Here is a 15,023-nt window from a genome sequence, read left to right as displayed (position 1 = left end):
GCTTGAAGGAGCTGCCGCTGGCCAGGTTGAGGACAAATTGCTATCAGAATAACTAATGACAGTAATGGATTATTACCCACTGAATAAAACAAGAATCCATGAGTCATTATAAACCCAAAGAAATCAATAAGGGAGAAGAGAAAGCTCTTCTTCACAGTGAAACCTGAACACAAAGAAGGAATGTTAGAACTAGAAAATCTTCAAAGAATGTTCAAACTAATGTATGCTAGTTTAACAAAGAACAGGATATTTATAATAGTATCAAAGAACTTCCCCATAAACTACTTATTAATTTCAAGGGAAAAGAGAAGTAACTTTACAGTTGAGAAATCTGGCAGACACCCTCTTAATCAAGTCATCAAAGTTAACATCATCAGTATGGGAACAAATCAACATCATGTGCCTCTTGACAGAACACATTACTTCAGTGGTAATCTTGCCAAAAATGTGTGATTTCAATTTAATCAAAAGTGTCAAAGTCAAGAAAAGTAAAGAAAGGTTAAGGGACTGTTGTAGGTTGAAGAAGTCTAAATAAATGGCAACTAAATTCAACACATGACCCTGGATTGGATCCTAGGACATGGAAACCGCTATAAAAGATCTTATTGAGACAACTGTTAAGATTTGACTATGGACTGTGTAACAGATATTAAGGTAACAGTGACTGATTTCCTGATAACTATATTATGTTTGTGCTATATAAGTCAGGAAATACACATTGAAATATTTAGAGGTAAAGGTTCATGGTATCTCCACCTTACATTCAAACGACACAGGAAAAAATGTACATAGAGAGGATGAGGCAAAAATGGTTTATCTTGGTAAAGTATATATGGTCGTTTCTTCCACTCTTCTGTAAGATTGAAATTATATAAAATAAAAAGTTACCAAAAATTCACAAAGATAAATGGGTATCTGGATTTTTAAGGGAAGAAAAAAATACCATCCTTCTGGAACCCTTTACTTTCACCCTGCCCCCACAAATCATGCATAAGGATTTGAATGCTTAAAAAATGCAAAGGAAACAGAAAGCTCTATTTAAACAGACTGTTTACAGAGCAAATCCTTCCACTCAGTTATAAAGATAACAGAATCGTGGTCATGTATAACTTGAAAGATCAGCACTTACTGATTCAGTCTTAAAATATTAGAATTAACAGAGGAACTGAACTACTTAAAATTCAGCAGTTATACTGATCAAAGGTAGAAAAAGATACTAAACAGGCTGCAACACATCATCACATGCACAATTTCTTCAACTAGTAAGATGTAAACTTCTACTTCAGGAAGTAGGAAAACAACTACAATTTTGGGGTCTTCAAAATATATGACAAGATGGGCCACAAAGAAAGACCTCAGAGAAACGCTCTCCAATTTTTACATCAGTTTTATAAAACCCACATGATTCATTTTGATTATCCCAAAGTGGCATGCAAAGCAGAAAATAAAACATTCCTAAAAGGGTGCTACAGCAATCATCAGCCAAAAGCATCAGTCAGGACTCATTCTTTAGCATGTGGCATGAGAGGAAATAAATTTCTGAAAGAAGAAAGCACTCTATCATCATGAAAAATGCATTGTTACTTACAAAATGGTAACGATGTCCAAAAGAGGAAACACAAAACAGACAAGCAAAACACCTCCAGTGACCCCCACCTTCTGTAACCCAAATCAATCTACTGAGCTAAATCTGCAAAGACACATTGGTTTAAGGACGAGTAGGACTATGGACATAAAAAGAAAACTTGAGTAGGAAAAGTTCAAGAACTGGGGTAAAGCTAAAGCAGACCTGCTTCCTCATCCTCCTCCTCCTCTTCCTCATCATCGGAAGTTGATGACAAGGGAGTTGGTGCGAAGCTAGCTTGATTATTAACATATTCACCATACTGCATGCCTGTAAAGTGGAAAGCACAAACACAAGAGTCAAACCAACAGGAAAGATGAGAAATAAAATTTTGACATTGCATCAAAAGTGAGAAAGAACTCTGACATTCCAAAGAACACCCCAGCATGCATATTAACATTAGCTAATTTATAACCAAAACTGAAACTGTTAGAAATCTCTGCGAAGCAGTTTAGTAAAAGCAGCTTTAAAATGAACTGGTTTAAGTGTAAAAAAAAAAAGAAAAAAAAGAACCAGGTCTGACATCGATAATATTTAGGAAACTCTACTGATATTCTCTGAACATTTTACTGGGCTCTACACACGTTTACCTTCTTTGACCTTGGGGCCCTTGTGGTATACTTCCTTTGAGACCATGTATTCTTGGTGAACAGCGATCGTTTCCACTGAAATGAATTTGTACAGCATACAACACACATACAAATACTTGGTACCTTCCTTCTGCTAATGCCACCCTGACAGTAACTCAGTTCTCATAACGGAAAGAGAATGACAGTTAAAGAAAAGAACTGTATCTAGCACAGTTCTCTGCTCAGAGTAGATGCTCAAAAGAAAAAAAAAAGAGGGGGGTACTTATTCACTGTGGCCCTACAAGACAATTAAAGCGAATTTTCAGAGAAGGCAAATCATCTCAGCATCAGCCTACTGCCTACATGTGAGTCTGAATTAAGGGAAGGAGACTGGTCTGCAGTGTGAGATACAGCAAGAGAAGGCAGCCTGTGCAAAAGGCACAGCTGGTAACTGTAGAATACCTCCCTTTAGAGCAAAAAAGTTGGCTGCATATTTTTATTATTTAATTACTCTAGCAAAATCAGGACAAAAAACTAAGATTCACAAAATTTTTAAGAGGGAAAATTAAAAAATATATATATATATACACTTAAAAATACATACTCTTCATAAATAAGAATAAACATCCTTACTAAGAAAAATCTTAGAGCTCAATTTGAAAAAGAAAAAAAGAATCCAGAAACATAACATGGATTTTCAAGAACATTTCACAGTATCAGAAGTGCAGTGATGCCCTGCCTCACTAAAAAATCATGTGGTAGTCCTCTCATGCTCTTGTTTTTTTTTTTTTTTCAGGTGACCTTCTTAATTAGCATGGAGAAACATAACTCATGTGTATAGTAAGAAAAAAATTTTAATGAAGTAAAGTCTGAACTTAGAAGAGAGCAAAAGTTAAACTGTATATGAGTAAAGCTTTGATACTTATGACTAAAGACGTCATTGACAAATCTGCTAGCTTTGCTGAAATATGTTTTAAATACAGATAAAATGGCAGTTATCACAAATTCACCTGAAAAAGTAAAAATCAGTGTGAAGTAAGTTCAGGCAACACAAAGAATTAACTTGATACCTTGAAAGACCAAATTCAGAGTGGCAAGTTCCTCTAATAAAAGCCTAGTTAAAATGAAAATTTGACTAATATTAGACTTTAGGTTAAATACACTAAGAAGTTTATATTTAGACATGTTAACAGTGAAAATATTTTATAGAAAAACTGTTCAATTTAAGGACTTCTTTAAAAATGAAATACTTTCTCAAAACACCAATTAGCACTGCACTATAAAAAGTACACGTATGTGTATGTATATAATAAGAAACAAGAGAAAGAAGAAAACAAGAAATTTCCATCTACTGTGCTAAGCTAAGAGAGGCCAAAAAACTGGAAGAAAATCCTTTCTTTTCATGACTGTGTAGACTGTTGATTTTATATCTAATCAGAGGAGTCAAAGCATAGGGCAAACCTATACGTGTTATAAGAGAAATATTTTCCTCTTTTTCCAGATTTATTGAATAAAAACAGATTTCACGTATTACTGGAAAAATATCCAATGCTGAATTGGAAGCAAAAAAGAAAATATTTTTCATAGAGCAATGCACTGGATTAATGCACTGGAACAAACCTAAAAATAAGAGGTAATAGAGTAATATTATTTATTATAATATCATTTTAGATCATTCAATGGTTGTCAACATACTATATTACCTGAATGTCACACAACATACTTAATTTTACTGTTCTAAAAAGATGCAATCTTTTTGAGAAGTGCTAGAGATGAATGTTATCAATACTTAAGCTCTTTCCCAATTATGACTCAATCTGCTCTGAATTTAACCTTTCTTTGCTCCTTTAAGTAAACTTTGTTAAAAGTTTAGGAATACTAATGGCACAAGAATATAACCTTCTGCTTAATTCACAGAAGAATGGTAAGAGTTCCAGAAAAACCATCCATATGTAAATGCCCTGCTCTAGACTACAAGGTACACTGTAGAAACGTACATGGGGTACCTCCCACCTCAACCACCACCATCACCATCACCACCAAACAAGGAAGCAAAGCCACTCTCCTATTTCATTCTGCCAGAGCTTTCAAGGCATAAATCTAGAAAACCAAGAGGCAGAACATTATTTTACAGACTGAAGGACATGATAAAGAACCTGTTACTGAAAAAAAAAAAAAGAGCCTGTTACTAACAGGTCACCAATATTTTAAAAAAGACATCCTCTTTAAACTACCTATCATTAAAGGACTCTCTTCAGAGAGTTGGAGTTGCTTAATAAAAGGCATCTTTACTGTTCCCTAGATACAGTTACACTGGGAATAAATAAAACCAGTCTGAAGAGAAAACAAATCCTTTGGGGAGGCTAGCTTTTTTAAATTCAAGAGCTCAGACATTTGAGTGACTGTTACCTTTCTTAATCTAGTCTTCTAAGTACATACAACACTAGAAGACTTTGCAAGGGTTCCCACAAAAGAATGGTTTTATGGGAATCACTTTCCACAGTATTTTCTTTCCTATACTTAATCCATCTAAGAAAATACCTGTGTTAAGAACAGACGTTTTCTCAACTTACAAAGGAAACACATTCCCTTAACTTATCCTAAATCTTAATATAGGAAAGTTTCCTCCTTCTTTAAATGATTAATCAAGGCACCTTAAATCTACGGACTTTCATTTACCTTGCCATACATGCTTCACTTAAAAATTAAACATATTAGAAACAGGGTTGGCTTTATTAATTCAGAAATATTGAAAAGTAGGGTAGTGGGAGTAATGATTTATTTAATGATTCTGCATGTATGCAGGCCCCAACCACTACTATCAAAGAAGCCACTGCTTTTTAGAATTCAGCAAAAACAAAGCAAAAACAGTAAGAAATATTAAACAGACAAGCAGCAGGACATTATGGATAAAATGGAGTCTCTGAGTTCAATTCCAGGAAATACCACTTACTAGCTGTGTATCTTTGGGCAAATTACTAACCTCTCTGTTCTTCATTTATGTCATCTGTAAGATGGGGCAATGACTACCTCAAATGGTTGCTGGGAGGATTAAATGAATTAATATATTTAAAATCTTAGAATGGAACCTGAAATACAGTAAATCCTACACAAGTATTTACTATAATTAACTATTGAACTTCAAAACATGTTTTTGTGTATATTTAAATGAAAACAATTATTTTCAACTATTCTTAATACTTATTCCCAGGGCAAGTCATTAGAAAAAGAACCTTCCACCAACCTGAGCAATATTTTCAGTAATGCCAGTTTCTTTAAAAACAAGTAGAATATTTTCTAGGACTACCAGTCTTTTTCAAGATACACTGGATTTCTCTCAAAGTCTATGAGATACTCAATAAAGTACTTTACAACACTTTATCATAAAATATTTATAATACTTATAACCACTTCATATATCCTTCTATTTTATACAGTATTTACTTCTTTCTACCTTCTTTTAAAACCAACAACAAAAAATTTAGTAGCAGGTAAACCTATTAGCTGGGCTTTCCAGGTGGCTCAGTGGTAAAAAATCTGCCCACCAATGTAGGAGACATGGGTTCTATCCCTGGGTCTTCGGGAAAAACCCCTGGAGGAGGAAATGGCAACTCACTCCGGTATTCTTCCCTCGGAAATCCCAGGGACAGAGGAAACTGGCGAGCTACAAGTCCATGGAGTCACAAAAGAGTCGTGCACACCTTGGCAACTAAACAACAAAAATAAACCTATTAGTACTCAGTAGTGTGTGTGTATATATGTGTATATATATATATATATATAATAAAATATATATATACTGTATATATATTTGTATGTGAAATATATATACATGCTGTATATATATTTGTATATGTACAAATTTTTACTATGCCTGATGAAATTAATGGAATTATTTCTAATTCTTATGCATGATTCCTATTTAAATACTAAAAAAAAAGTCAAGTAACAGAGTTTGATAAACACTATGCATGTATTTGGGGCTTCCCTGGTGGCTCAGAAAATAAAGAATCTGCCTGCAGATCCCCTGGAGAAGGGAATGGCAACCTACTGCAGTATTCTTGGCTGGAGAATCCCATGGACAGAGGAGCCTGGCAGACTACAGTACATGGGGTCGCAAGTTGGACGTGACTGGAAAGACTACACTATGCATGTATTTTACCACAAGAATACAATGCTTTTTAAGACAGTCCTTGCTTCACAAATAGCCTAATATCAGGTACATATTACAATGCTTTGTTTCAAATTTGGCAATGAGAAACAGCATATTGATTCACTGTCTAGTTTTTATAACTCACTATAAAAAAGAATAACTTTGACATTTAAACTTGACAGCTTTTAGTAATTTTGGCTTATGAGATATAAGATGAAATTTATTTCTCAGTGGAGTTTATGATACCTCCTGAAACTTTAGGAACACATTTCACTGGATTAAAAATTAAATCAGACTATTTGACAAAGAATAAAATGTGTCTCACTGGTTTGAAAATGAGGACTGCCTTTGCCAATTAGGTTATGTGGAGATACTACCTGTGAGATAAAAGTATGTGATATTATATTGGCAATAGTATAATGAAATTTACAGTATTTTGAATAACTGCTCACTCAGTAAAACACACACCTCTCTAAACCTCAACTTCTCTCTTCTATAAAAGAAATATATGGTTTGTCTGCTTCATGTGATGATCAAGTGAGATAATAAAACCTAAAGGTATTTTTAAATTGTAAACTGCTGCTGCTGCTGCTGCTACTGCTAAGTCACTTCGGTCGTGTCTGACTCTGTGTGATCCCATAAACTGCTACATGAAATAATAATGTTACCAGCTATCTACAACCTGGAAAATAAACTCAGAAGGTTAAAAAACCTAAAAGAACAATATTGCTTTAATAAAATCCTTCCAATACCATTCCTATCTACCCTACATGAACAAAATTTTCTCAGTAATTATCTGTATATAAATAGTTATAAATGAAATTTTTCTAAAATTTATCTTATTTTAATAATGAACCATATGCAACCCAGGTACAGAAAGCTATGGTGGGGAGGAGGGAAAGCCATTAACCTCAATGAAAGATGTATTTCCAATGAAAAGGTACTTTCTATTTAAAAAACACCAAAATTCATAATGTTTATTGTTTTCACCAACTAGAAACTCAAAATAACTGTATTGATAGAATAACCAAGAAGAAAAAGTGTTAAAGCTTAGACACCTGTGGGTATAGACAATAACACAAATTTTAAAACTTCAATATATATATATATATATATATACAGCAGCAGAGAAACATGATGGAGTGTTAAAAAGTTTCTAGCTTAAGTATATATTTTTACTACATTCAAGAGAGGAGATATGATATTAAGAAGAAAAACGAAAAATGTAAACTTTCTAAATGTTAAAGAAGGGCTCATTTCACTATTTTTTTTAAAGGATGACGGACTTCATCCCAGTGGATACAACGAAAAACACAACATCTTTGTTTTAAAAGTCAATATATGCAGTACACTGAAAATTATGTAACTGCAAGTATTTAAACTTCTGGTGAAAAATTTTAGATGTCGATCTAAAAATGTTCAAGTAGTTCTAGTTTGCTTCAAAAAAAATTTTAGGAGGTATGCAAGCAAAAATTTGAAGTCTCTCCTCTAAAAACCAGCACAAAATGCTGTGAGAATAACTAAGAAAGGGTATCTCTGAAATACTGGAAAAACACAACCTAAAGGTTGAGAACTATGTTTTATTTGGCGGACTTTCTGAGGACTTCAAGCCTGGAGGCCAGTATCTCAGACAGCTCTGAGGGGCTGTTCCGAAGGGGTAAGGGAGGAGCCAGGATATACAGAGGTTTGGGGGACAAAGATCAGGCAGCTGGAACGTCAAAAGATCACCGTTAATTAAAGAAAACCAGTGAATGGATGCAGCACTTTTCTACCTATGGGAAGACGCCCTGAAATCACTCATGTGATGTGCAGCACCGCTATGGAGGCCAAGGTCCGGTTCTTGCCCACTCCAGCTCCCTCAGGCGCACCGCTGCGGGCTGGTTGTAGGGCTTCAGGGCCTCCGTCCTGAGTTCCCTCAGGGCTGACTGCTGGCGGGCAGCTACAGTGCCTCGGTGGCTGCCCCACTCTTTGCTATATAGCTGGCAACATTTTTCATTCACAGGAGAAAAAGACTAATCTCTTTCAAGTATCAATATTTCAGAAGTCGTATCAGACCCACAGCATACTGTACACAGCTGTAGCCTGCACAACTGCAAGAAGTATCAGGCCCACAAACGACTAGTGCACAACACGCTAGGTGAGAGAACTCACACAGACCGGTGTGTAAATTCCAAATCAATCCAAAGGCAAAGAGACCACTCAGTACCCAATCTTCTACTTCAGAAAACAGAACAATAAGAGCTGCAATTGAAATGTCTCCAGTATTATCTTTTCTGTTACTTATTCAAGGAGCGTTATCTTGGGTAAGATAAGCACTTAACAGCTGACAAAAACAATACTTCAGCCTCACAGACACAGCACAAGACAGAAAGGTGAGAGGTAACGATCTTTCATTCTACTACTCCGTAATTTATAATCTTGAGCAAGTTACCTAACTTCTGTGAATGTCACTTTTCTCATCTGTAAAACCAGGATGTCTACCTAGTAGAATTGATAGGGGATTAAAATAAATTGGGGGGGGGGGGGGCGCGCAATGTAAAGGGCCAAAACAAGCAAGATATGTAATATCTGGAAGGTGGCCATCAATGGTTAGTAAACACACCACTCATTTAGTTAGGGCTCCTACCTACCCTTAAATCTCTTCTACTCATGATAAGTAAAACTCTCCTAATAGTCCCTCACTTTGAAGGTAAATGCTGTAATAACTAGATTCTATTCCTAAGACACCTACTGGCTTGTTGGGAATCAATGGACGCCCTTTGGTGCTGCAGTTGGTTTCTCTTAAAAAAAAAAAAAAAAAAAAGAGTAAGCAAATCTATAATGTACAATCCAATCAAATGATAGAAAAGCCTCTGCTGACCACAGGAACACTTAGCAGATAAGAGCACTGAGACAAGTCGAAGGATTTATGTTGCTTTTTCCAAGTTTCAAACAAAAAAGGGTTCTTCAGACTCAAGGAGAGGGGTTGGCATTACATAGTGATACAGTGCCTAAAACATTACTAATGATTATGATGGGAACACAAAGCACATATCCCTAAAAACAGTTATCTCTCATCAAATGAGAAATACAGTATAGTAACCTGAAACCTCAACAGATTTGGAATTTTAGCCAGATAGAAAACAAATCAAGAATACCGCCAAAAGAAAAGGCATTGTGGGGAAACAGGGTTAAAAGAACACCTGTCACTTAACACATGCAAACCATTAAAAGAGCAGACAAATAAACCATATTGTTTGTCAACAAGGTAAGAGTGTGGCTTACAATTTCATTTTCATCCTCTCATACTCAAAATTGGGTCAAAAGTTACTTTCTACTAATTATAATGACAAGCAAAGAAGTCATCAAAGAGGATATGTAAATTCACTAAATAAGGAAATCTTGGGTGTTTCATCCTAGAAGAAATAATAATAATCTTAAAAAAAAGAAATGAAATGGTCCATAATAGAGGGATGATTAGTAAATTATAATATACTGAGACAATGAATTAGTCATCATGACTACAAAACTGTACAGACATATACGGAGAACTGCATAATTTAATAAATGTAAAAGCAGAATACAAAACATTATGTAAACTGATCACAATCATACATAACAGATTTAACAAAATTCTACAACATATATAAAATCATAAAAAGAGGCTGGAAAATATTAAAACATAATCGTCTGAATAGAAACTATAAATTAGTTTTTTCATATTTTCTATAAATTATGGTTATTCAGTTTGACTTTTTAAAATCAGCTATTTGAATTAGCATGTACGTATGTGTATGTAGGTACTATACCTAGTATAACAGATTTCTCAAATACCTTTCTGCTGTAATAGCTCTGACGGCTGTGTAACCGAGGCCACAGGCTCCACTGGACGATTTGCAGCAGGAGGCATTCTAGCTGTCGAGGCTCCTGACACAACAGTGGATACTACTGGGCTGGATTTAGGAGGCTGAACATTTTGCATTACAGAACAGGACAAGGAATCTGCAACTGAAGACAAGAAACTGTTTCATACACAGCAATAAGCTTGAAGTACATTAAAATACCAACAAAACACAGTTTATCTGAAGTTCTTGTAGAAACTTCAGCAGCATCACATTTATCTAGTATGTTTGTATCTAGGAAATAATGGGTCCAAAGAAATGATTTTCCAAAAAACGAAAAACTTACTAAATGTTTTAATAACCTTTAACAGCAATTTTCCTAAAACATTTCACAAGCTTCCAAACCTTCTTAAACAAAATGAACCCCAATGATTTTTACTAAAGATCACTATTATTAATCTGAATTATTGCACTATGCAGTGGTACCTCAGATGATAGAGGTAGTTTGCTTCAACAGTAATGTGATTTTTGAATGATATCAATGTTTCCAGTACTAGCTCAGATCCCGTTTTGTTTTGTAAACTACCACATCTCATTTGCTGTCTCTAGTCAGATGCCCTGTCTCACAGGTAGCTAAGTAAGGTTCTGAGATTAACATTAGGTTGGACTTCTAGAACAAAGTGCATGTGATTCATATTCAGTCTCTGTGACAGCTCAAAATGCCTTACCTGCAAGATCATTTTCAGCCAACCAAGAGATAATGGAAAAACCTACGATGACAACCTAGGTGTTCACTGGTGGATGAATGGACTTTAAGAATGTGGTGGGGAGGGGGGATCGGGATGGGGAATACGTGTAAATCTATGGCTGATTCATATCAATGTATGACAAAAAATAAATAAATAAATAAATAAATAAAAAGAAAAAAAAAAGAATGTGGTGGATCTAGATATATATACATGGAGGTATGATGTGTATGCATTTATACGTGTGTGTGTGTGTATATACACACATACAGTGCATGAATGGATACAGAAAATGTGGAAACAAAGAAAACACACACACATACACTGGAATATCATTCAACCATAAAAATGTAGGAAATGCTGCCATGTGACAACATGAATGGACCCTGAGGTTATTATGCTAATTGAGGGTAAGTCAGAAAAATAGTGTATAGTCTAATTTACATATGGAATCTAAAAAAGCCAAACACAGAAAGTTTTGGTTCCCAGAAGCAGGGAGGTGAGGAAAATAGGGAGATACTGGTCAAAGGATACAAACTCTCAGTTAGGAGTAGGTTACAGTACAGGACTCCTAAATGTACAGTACGGCGACTATACTTAAAAACACTGTTATAATATACTTGAAAGTTATTACGACAGTATATCTTAAATGTTCTCACCAAATACACAAAAAAGGCAATTATGAGAGGTGACTAACCCTACTATGGTAGTCATTTTGCAATAAATTTGTATATCATTATGCGGCACATCTTAAACTTACACAACAGTACATGCACACATACAGACAGGTACGTATGTGTATTATATGCATGATGTGTATATGTGTATATATACATGAACAAACTCAGGTCTAAGACTGAAACAAATGTAACAATATATATAGTAACAGAACAAAATGTGATACATTTCCTAATAGTGTACAAATGATACAAATATGAGGAATGGGGAAAGAAGGTGGACTGTGGTCTAAATGCACTGACTGCCACATAATTTTCAGTAAGGACAAACGTCACTGTGAGAGACCAAAAACACAGTCAACAATATTTTTCAGTTCCTCTCATTAAGAAGTGGGAGTCTATTTTCCCACTCCCTGAACTGAGGTTAAACTTTTGACTGGCTTTCACCAGCAGAATGTGGCAAAAGTAATGGTGTACAAGCTCAAGACCTCAAGTTTTGAGAGGCAATGAAGCTTATACCTTTCTGCTCTTGAAAACGCTGCCCTGACCCCGTCATGTAAGGAAGCAGATCTGGTCAATGTGGAGAAAAACCTAAGTACTCGAGTGAACAGTGGGCACCAACAGCTAGCTACACAGGTGAGTGAAGCTCTAGGATCTTTCAGCCCAGCCAACTGTCAAGCTAAATGAAGTCACAGAAGTCCAGGAAAACAAGCAGAGGAACTGCCCAACCAACCCACAGGACTGTGAAAAATAAAACATAATGCTGGTTTTCAACCAGCATTAGATAACCGATAAAATCATTCAAAATGTCAAAGTAACAAGAGTGATGAGTATATTTAACAGTACAAGGTAAAAATTAAGAAAGATATGATCACCTAAAATTCAGTGATAGAGAAAAGAAAAGGGGTATGGAAAACAGTAAATATACTAATTTTACCTTTGCTCATATGAGAAACTAAAAGACACTGTATAAAAATATAGAAAATATTTCTGCCTCTGGTAATGACGATCTAGGTAATTAGGACTAAACCTTCTAAGGAAGATAACTTTAAACACTATATTTAAAAAGATTTTCTTAAAATCATCAAAAATCTAACATGACATAAACTAATCTCTGGGGGAAAATCTATAAGAAACTAAAAACTCAAGAGAAATAAGCCCAACACTCAGAGCTGCTTTCACCCTGTGGATATCTGTTGCAAACCAGATCTGCTGTTCTTGGTGGCCCTGCAGAGTGTGGAAAATAAGACATCTCCCACAGCACACCCAAGATAGGGCGCCTGATACGGCACCCCACACCTTCGCTTTTAAGATAGTATCTGGAGGGTTATAACCTCAGGACCAGGATAAATCAGGAAACCAAGCCTTACAAAAGCCAGCAGCTTTGATTCAGAGCATCTACACAGTCCACTACATCTAGGGCCTTAGACTGGGATAAATGTGACCACAAGCTGGTAGTTCTTAGAGGAAACTGGCAGAAGGAAATGTAAATCCTCCCTGGAGAATGTTTCCATCACCCTAGGCCTTTAGAAGGTCCCACAAGTAATTTTTCAGAAACAAAATTCCAAGCACCATGTCGAAGATAAGCAGTTCAGGTGTGTACAGGGCCCTCTGTGTTCTCCGGTCTCCAGCTTGATACATGGCATCATCCTGGTTATAGTCCTTCAATATTCTGCCAGTCCTTAAGGGTGAAGATAAAACATGTTATCCTGAAAACTTAAGGGGGTCAACCAGGCCCTGAATGATCCCAGCCTCCTCCTGGTCCATGGTTCTCCTCTAGCTTCAGTCTTTCAGTCCCTCGAACTTGCTGTGCTCTCTTCCATTAAAGGGAATTTCACGTAATCCCCTTTAGATGTAACAGACTTTTTTCTTTAATAAAATAATTGATACAAATAAGTCTGCCTTACATATGTGTATGTAGTTATAAAATCATAATAAAAGAAATACCCAGGAACTCAGCATCCAACTGTGAAAAGAAAGCGTTTCCAATATTGCTGATGCTCTTGGTGCACTCCTCACAGAAGGCATTCCCTTGCCTCTCTCCTGATTGTGTTCACTATCCCCTTACTTTTGTTATTAAATAGTTTACCACACAAATAAGTATCTCTAAACATTATTTCTGCTTATTTTTTAACTTTATCACAATAGCATACCACATATATTCTTCCATGAATCCTATGGTATATTTCCAGGACTCATTTGTGTTAACGAGTGTAGTTCTATTCAGCAGTCCACTGGAAGGATATACATTATGTATCCCTTCAATTACAAACGGACACCGGGGTTCTGCTTTTTCATTTTCACATGCAGTACTACAGGAATGCTCACGGACCTTCCCTGGCGCACACGTGCAGCTTCTCCGGGGCAGAGCTCCTCAGCGCGTGTGCCGCGGCTCAGAATGTGTAGCTGCAGCAAGGCGTGAGAACGCCCTTGGCCCCGGGGGTAGCCTGTGCGAAGTGAGCTCTTTGGCCAAGGGAACAGACTAGTCTCTTTAGTTCAGAATCCCCAAAATGTCATTTCCTACTAGCACTACACATCTAAAACAGGAAGTGGTGTTCTAGGGCCTCCTTATTCAAAGTGTACTACATAGGGTACCAACACCTTAGTCAGAAACTTGATAAAATCCTTAAGCCGGGCCACACTAGCCATGGTGAATCAAGACCTGCATTTTAACAGGACCCTGGGTAATTCATATGCACAAAGTATGAGAAGAACACTTCTCTAGAGTACACAGAAGTGGGGCAGCCGTGTTCTAGGGCATGGTTACATTCAATTCCCCTAATGCCCAATTTCCCTAAAATACTGGACCAACAGATCGTCCGACAAACAGTGTCTAAGATTTTTTTTTTAATTCCACATCCTTGCCATGCCCTAGTATGGTCAGTCCTTCAAAGTTTCATCATGCTGACACTAGGTATAAGGAGTTTTCCCATGCTAAGCTGCTTTTCCCTGATTATTAATGAGACCGAGTATGTTTTCATTTGTGAAATGCCTGTTTGTGTTTTTTTCTTGATTGTGTATTTTTCTTTTCCTTATTGATCTTATTGTGTTATCTGTGTAATTTTGGATAAAATACTATAAATTTTTTTCTCCCAGTTAATGGCAAATAAAGTTCTTAATTAGAAATTAGTAAAGCTCATCATGCTTATTCTTTATGGCTAGCTAACATTGTGTGTAGTGTCCTTAAGAAATTATTCCCTACCTGAAGGTTCTTCCGTATTTTCTCTGAAAAGTTTTGAAGTTTTGCCTTTTTGCATTTAGATACTTGTTTTATCTGTGATTTATCTTATACATGGAAAATTCATTCTTCAGATTGCAGCTCACACATCAAATATCAAGGAAAACTTTCCTAAGTTCCACGACTAACAGGCCAGATATACCTAGAATACTCTTCACCAAGCACCATAAATCTCTGCCTCATGATACTTAAATG

The 15,023-nt window shown here is 36.0% G+C and overlaps 1 protein-coding gene across 5 annotated transcripts in view; it reads right to left on the bottom strand.

Moving 5' to 3' along the window:
• The window catches only part of SEC24B (SEC24 homolog B, COPII coat complex component), a 78,757-nt gene that overhangs the window by 42,805 nt on the left and 20,929 nt on the right, over positions 1 to 15,023 (bottom strand). For 2 of the 5 annotated variants that reach the window (XM_043438311.1, XM_043438312.1), the window contains exons 3-4: positions 10,160 to 10,333; positions 1,790 to 1,894 (exon numbers count right to left, since the gene is read on the bottom strand). In XM_043438311.1, coding sequence (XP_043294246.1) covers positions 1,790 to 1,894; positions 10,160 to 10,333 — 279 coding nt within the window. The remainder of the gene's footprint in view (positions 1 to 1,789; positions 1,895 to 10,159; positions 10,334 to 15,023) is intronic. The other 3 variants (XM_043438313.1, XM_043438314.1, XM_043438315.1) reach the window with 2 other exon arrangements.

This window comes from Cervus canadensis, chromosome 19, assembly GCF_019320065.1.
Source record: "Cervus canadensis isolate Bull #8, Minnesota chromosome 19, ASM1932006v1, whole genome shotgun sequence".
NCBI classification, from domain to species: Eukaryota; Metazoa; Chordata; class Mammalia; order Artiodactyla; family Cervidae; genus Cervus; species Cervus canadensis.
Note: the sequence above shows the minus strand (reverse complement) of the source record. Positions and strands in the feature narration are given on the sequence as shown.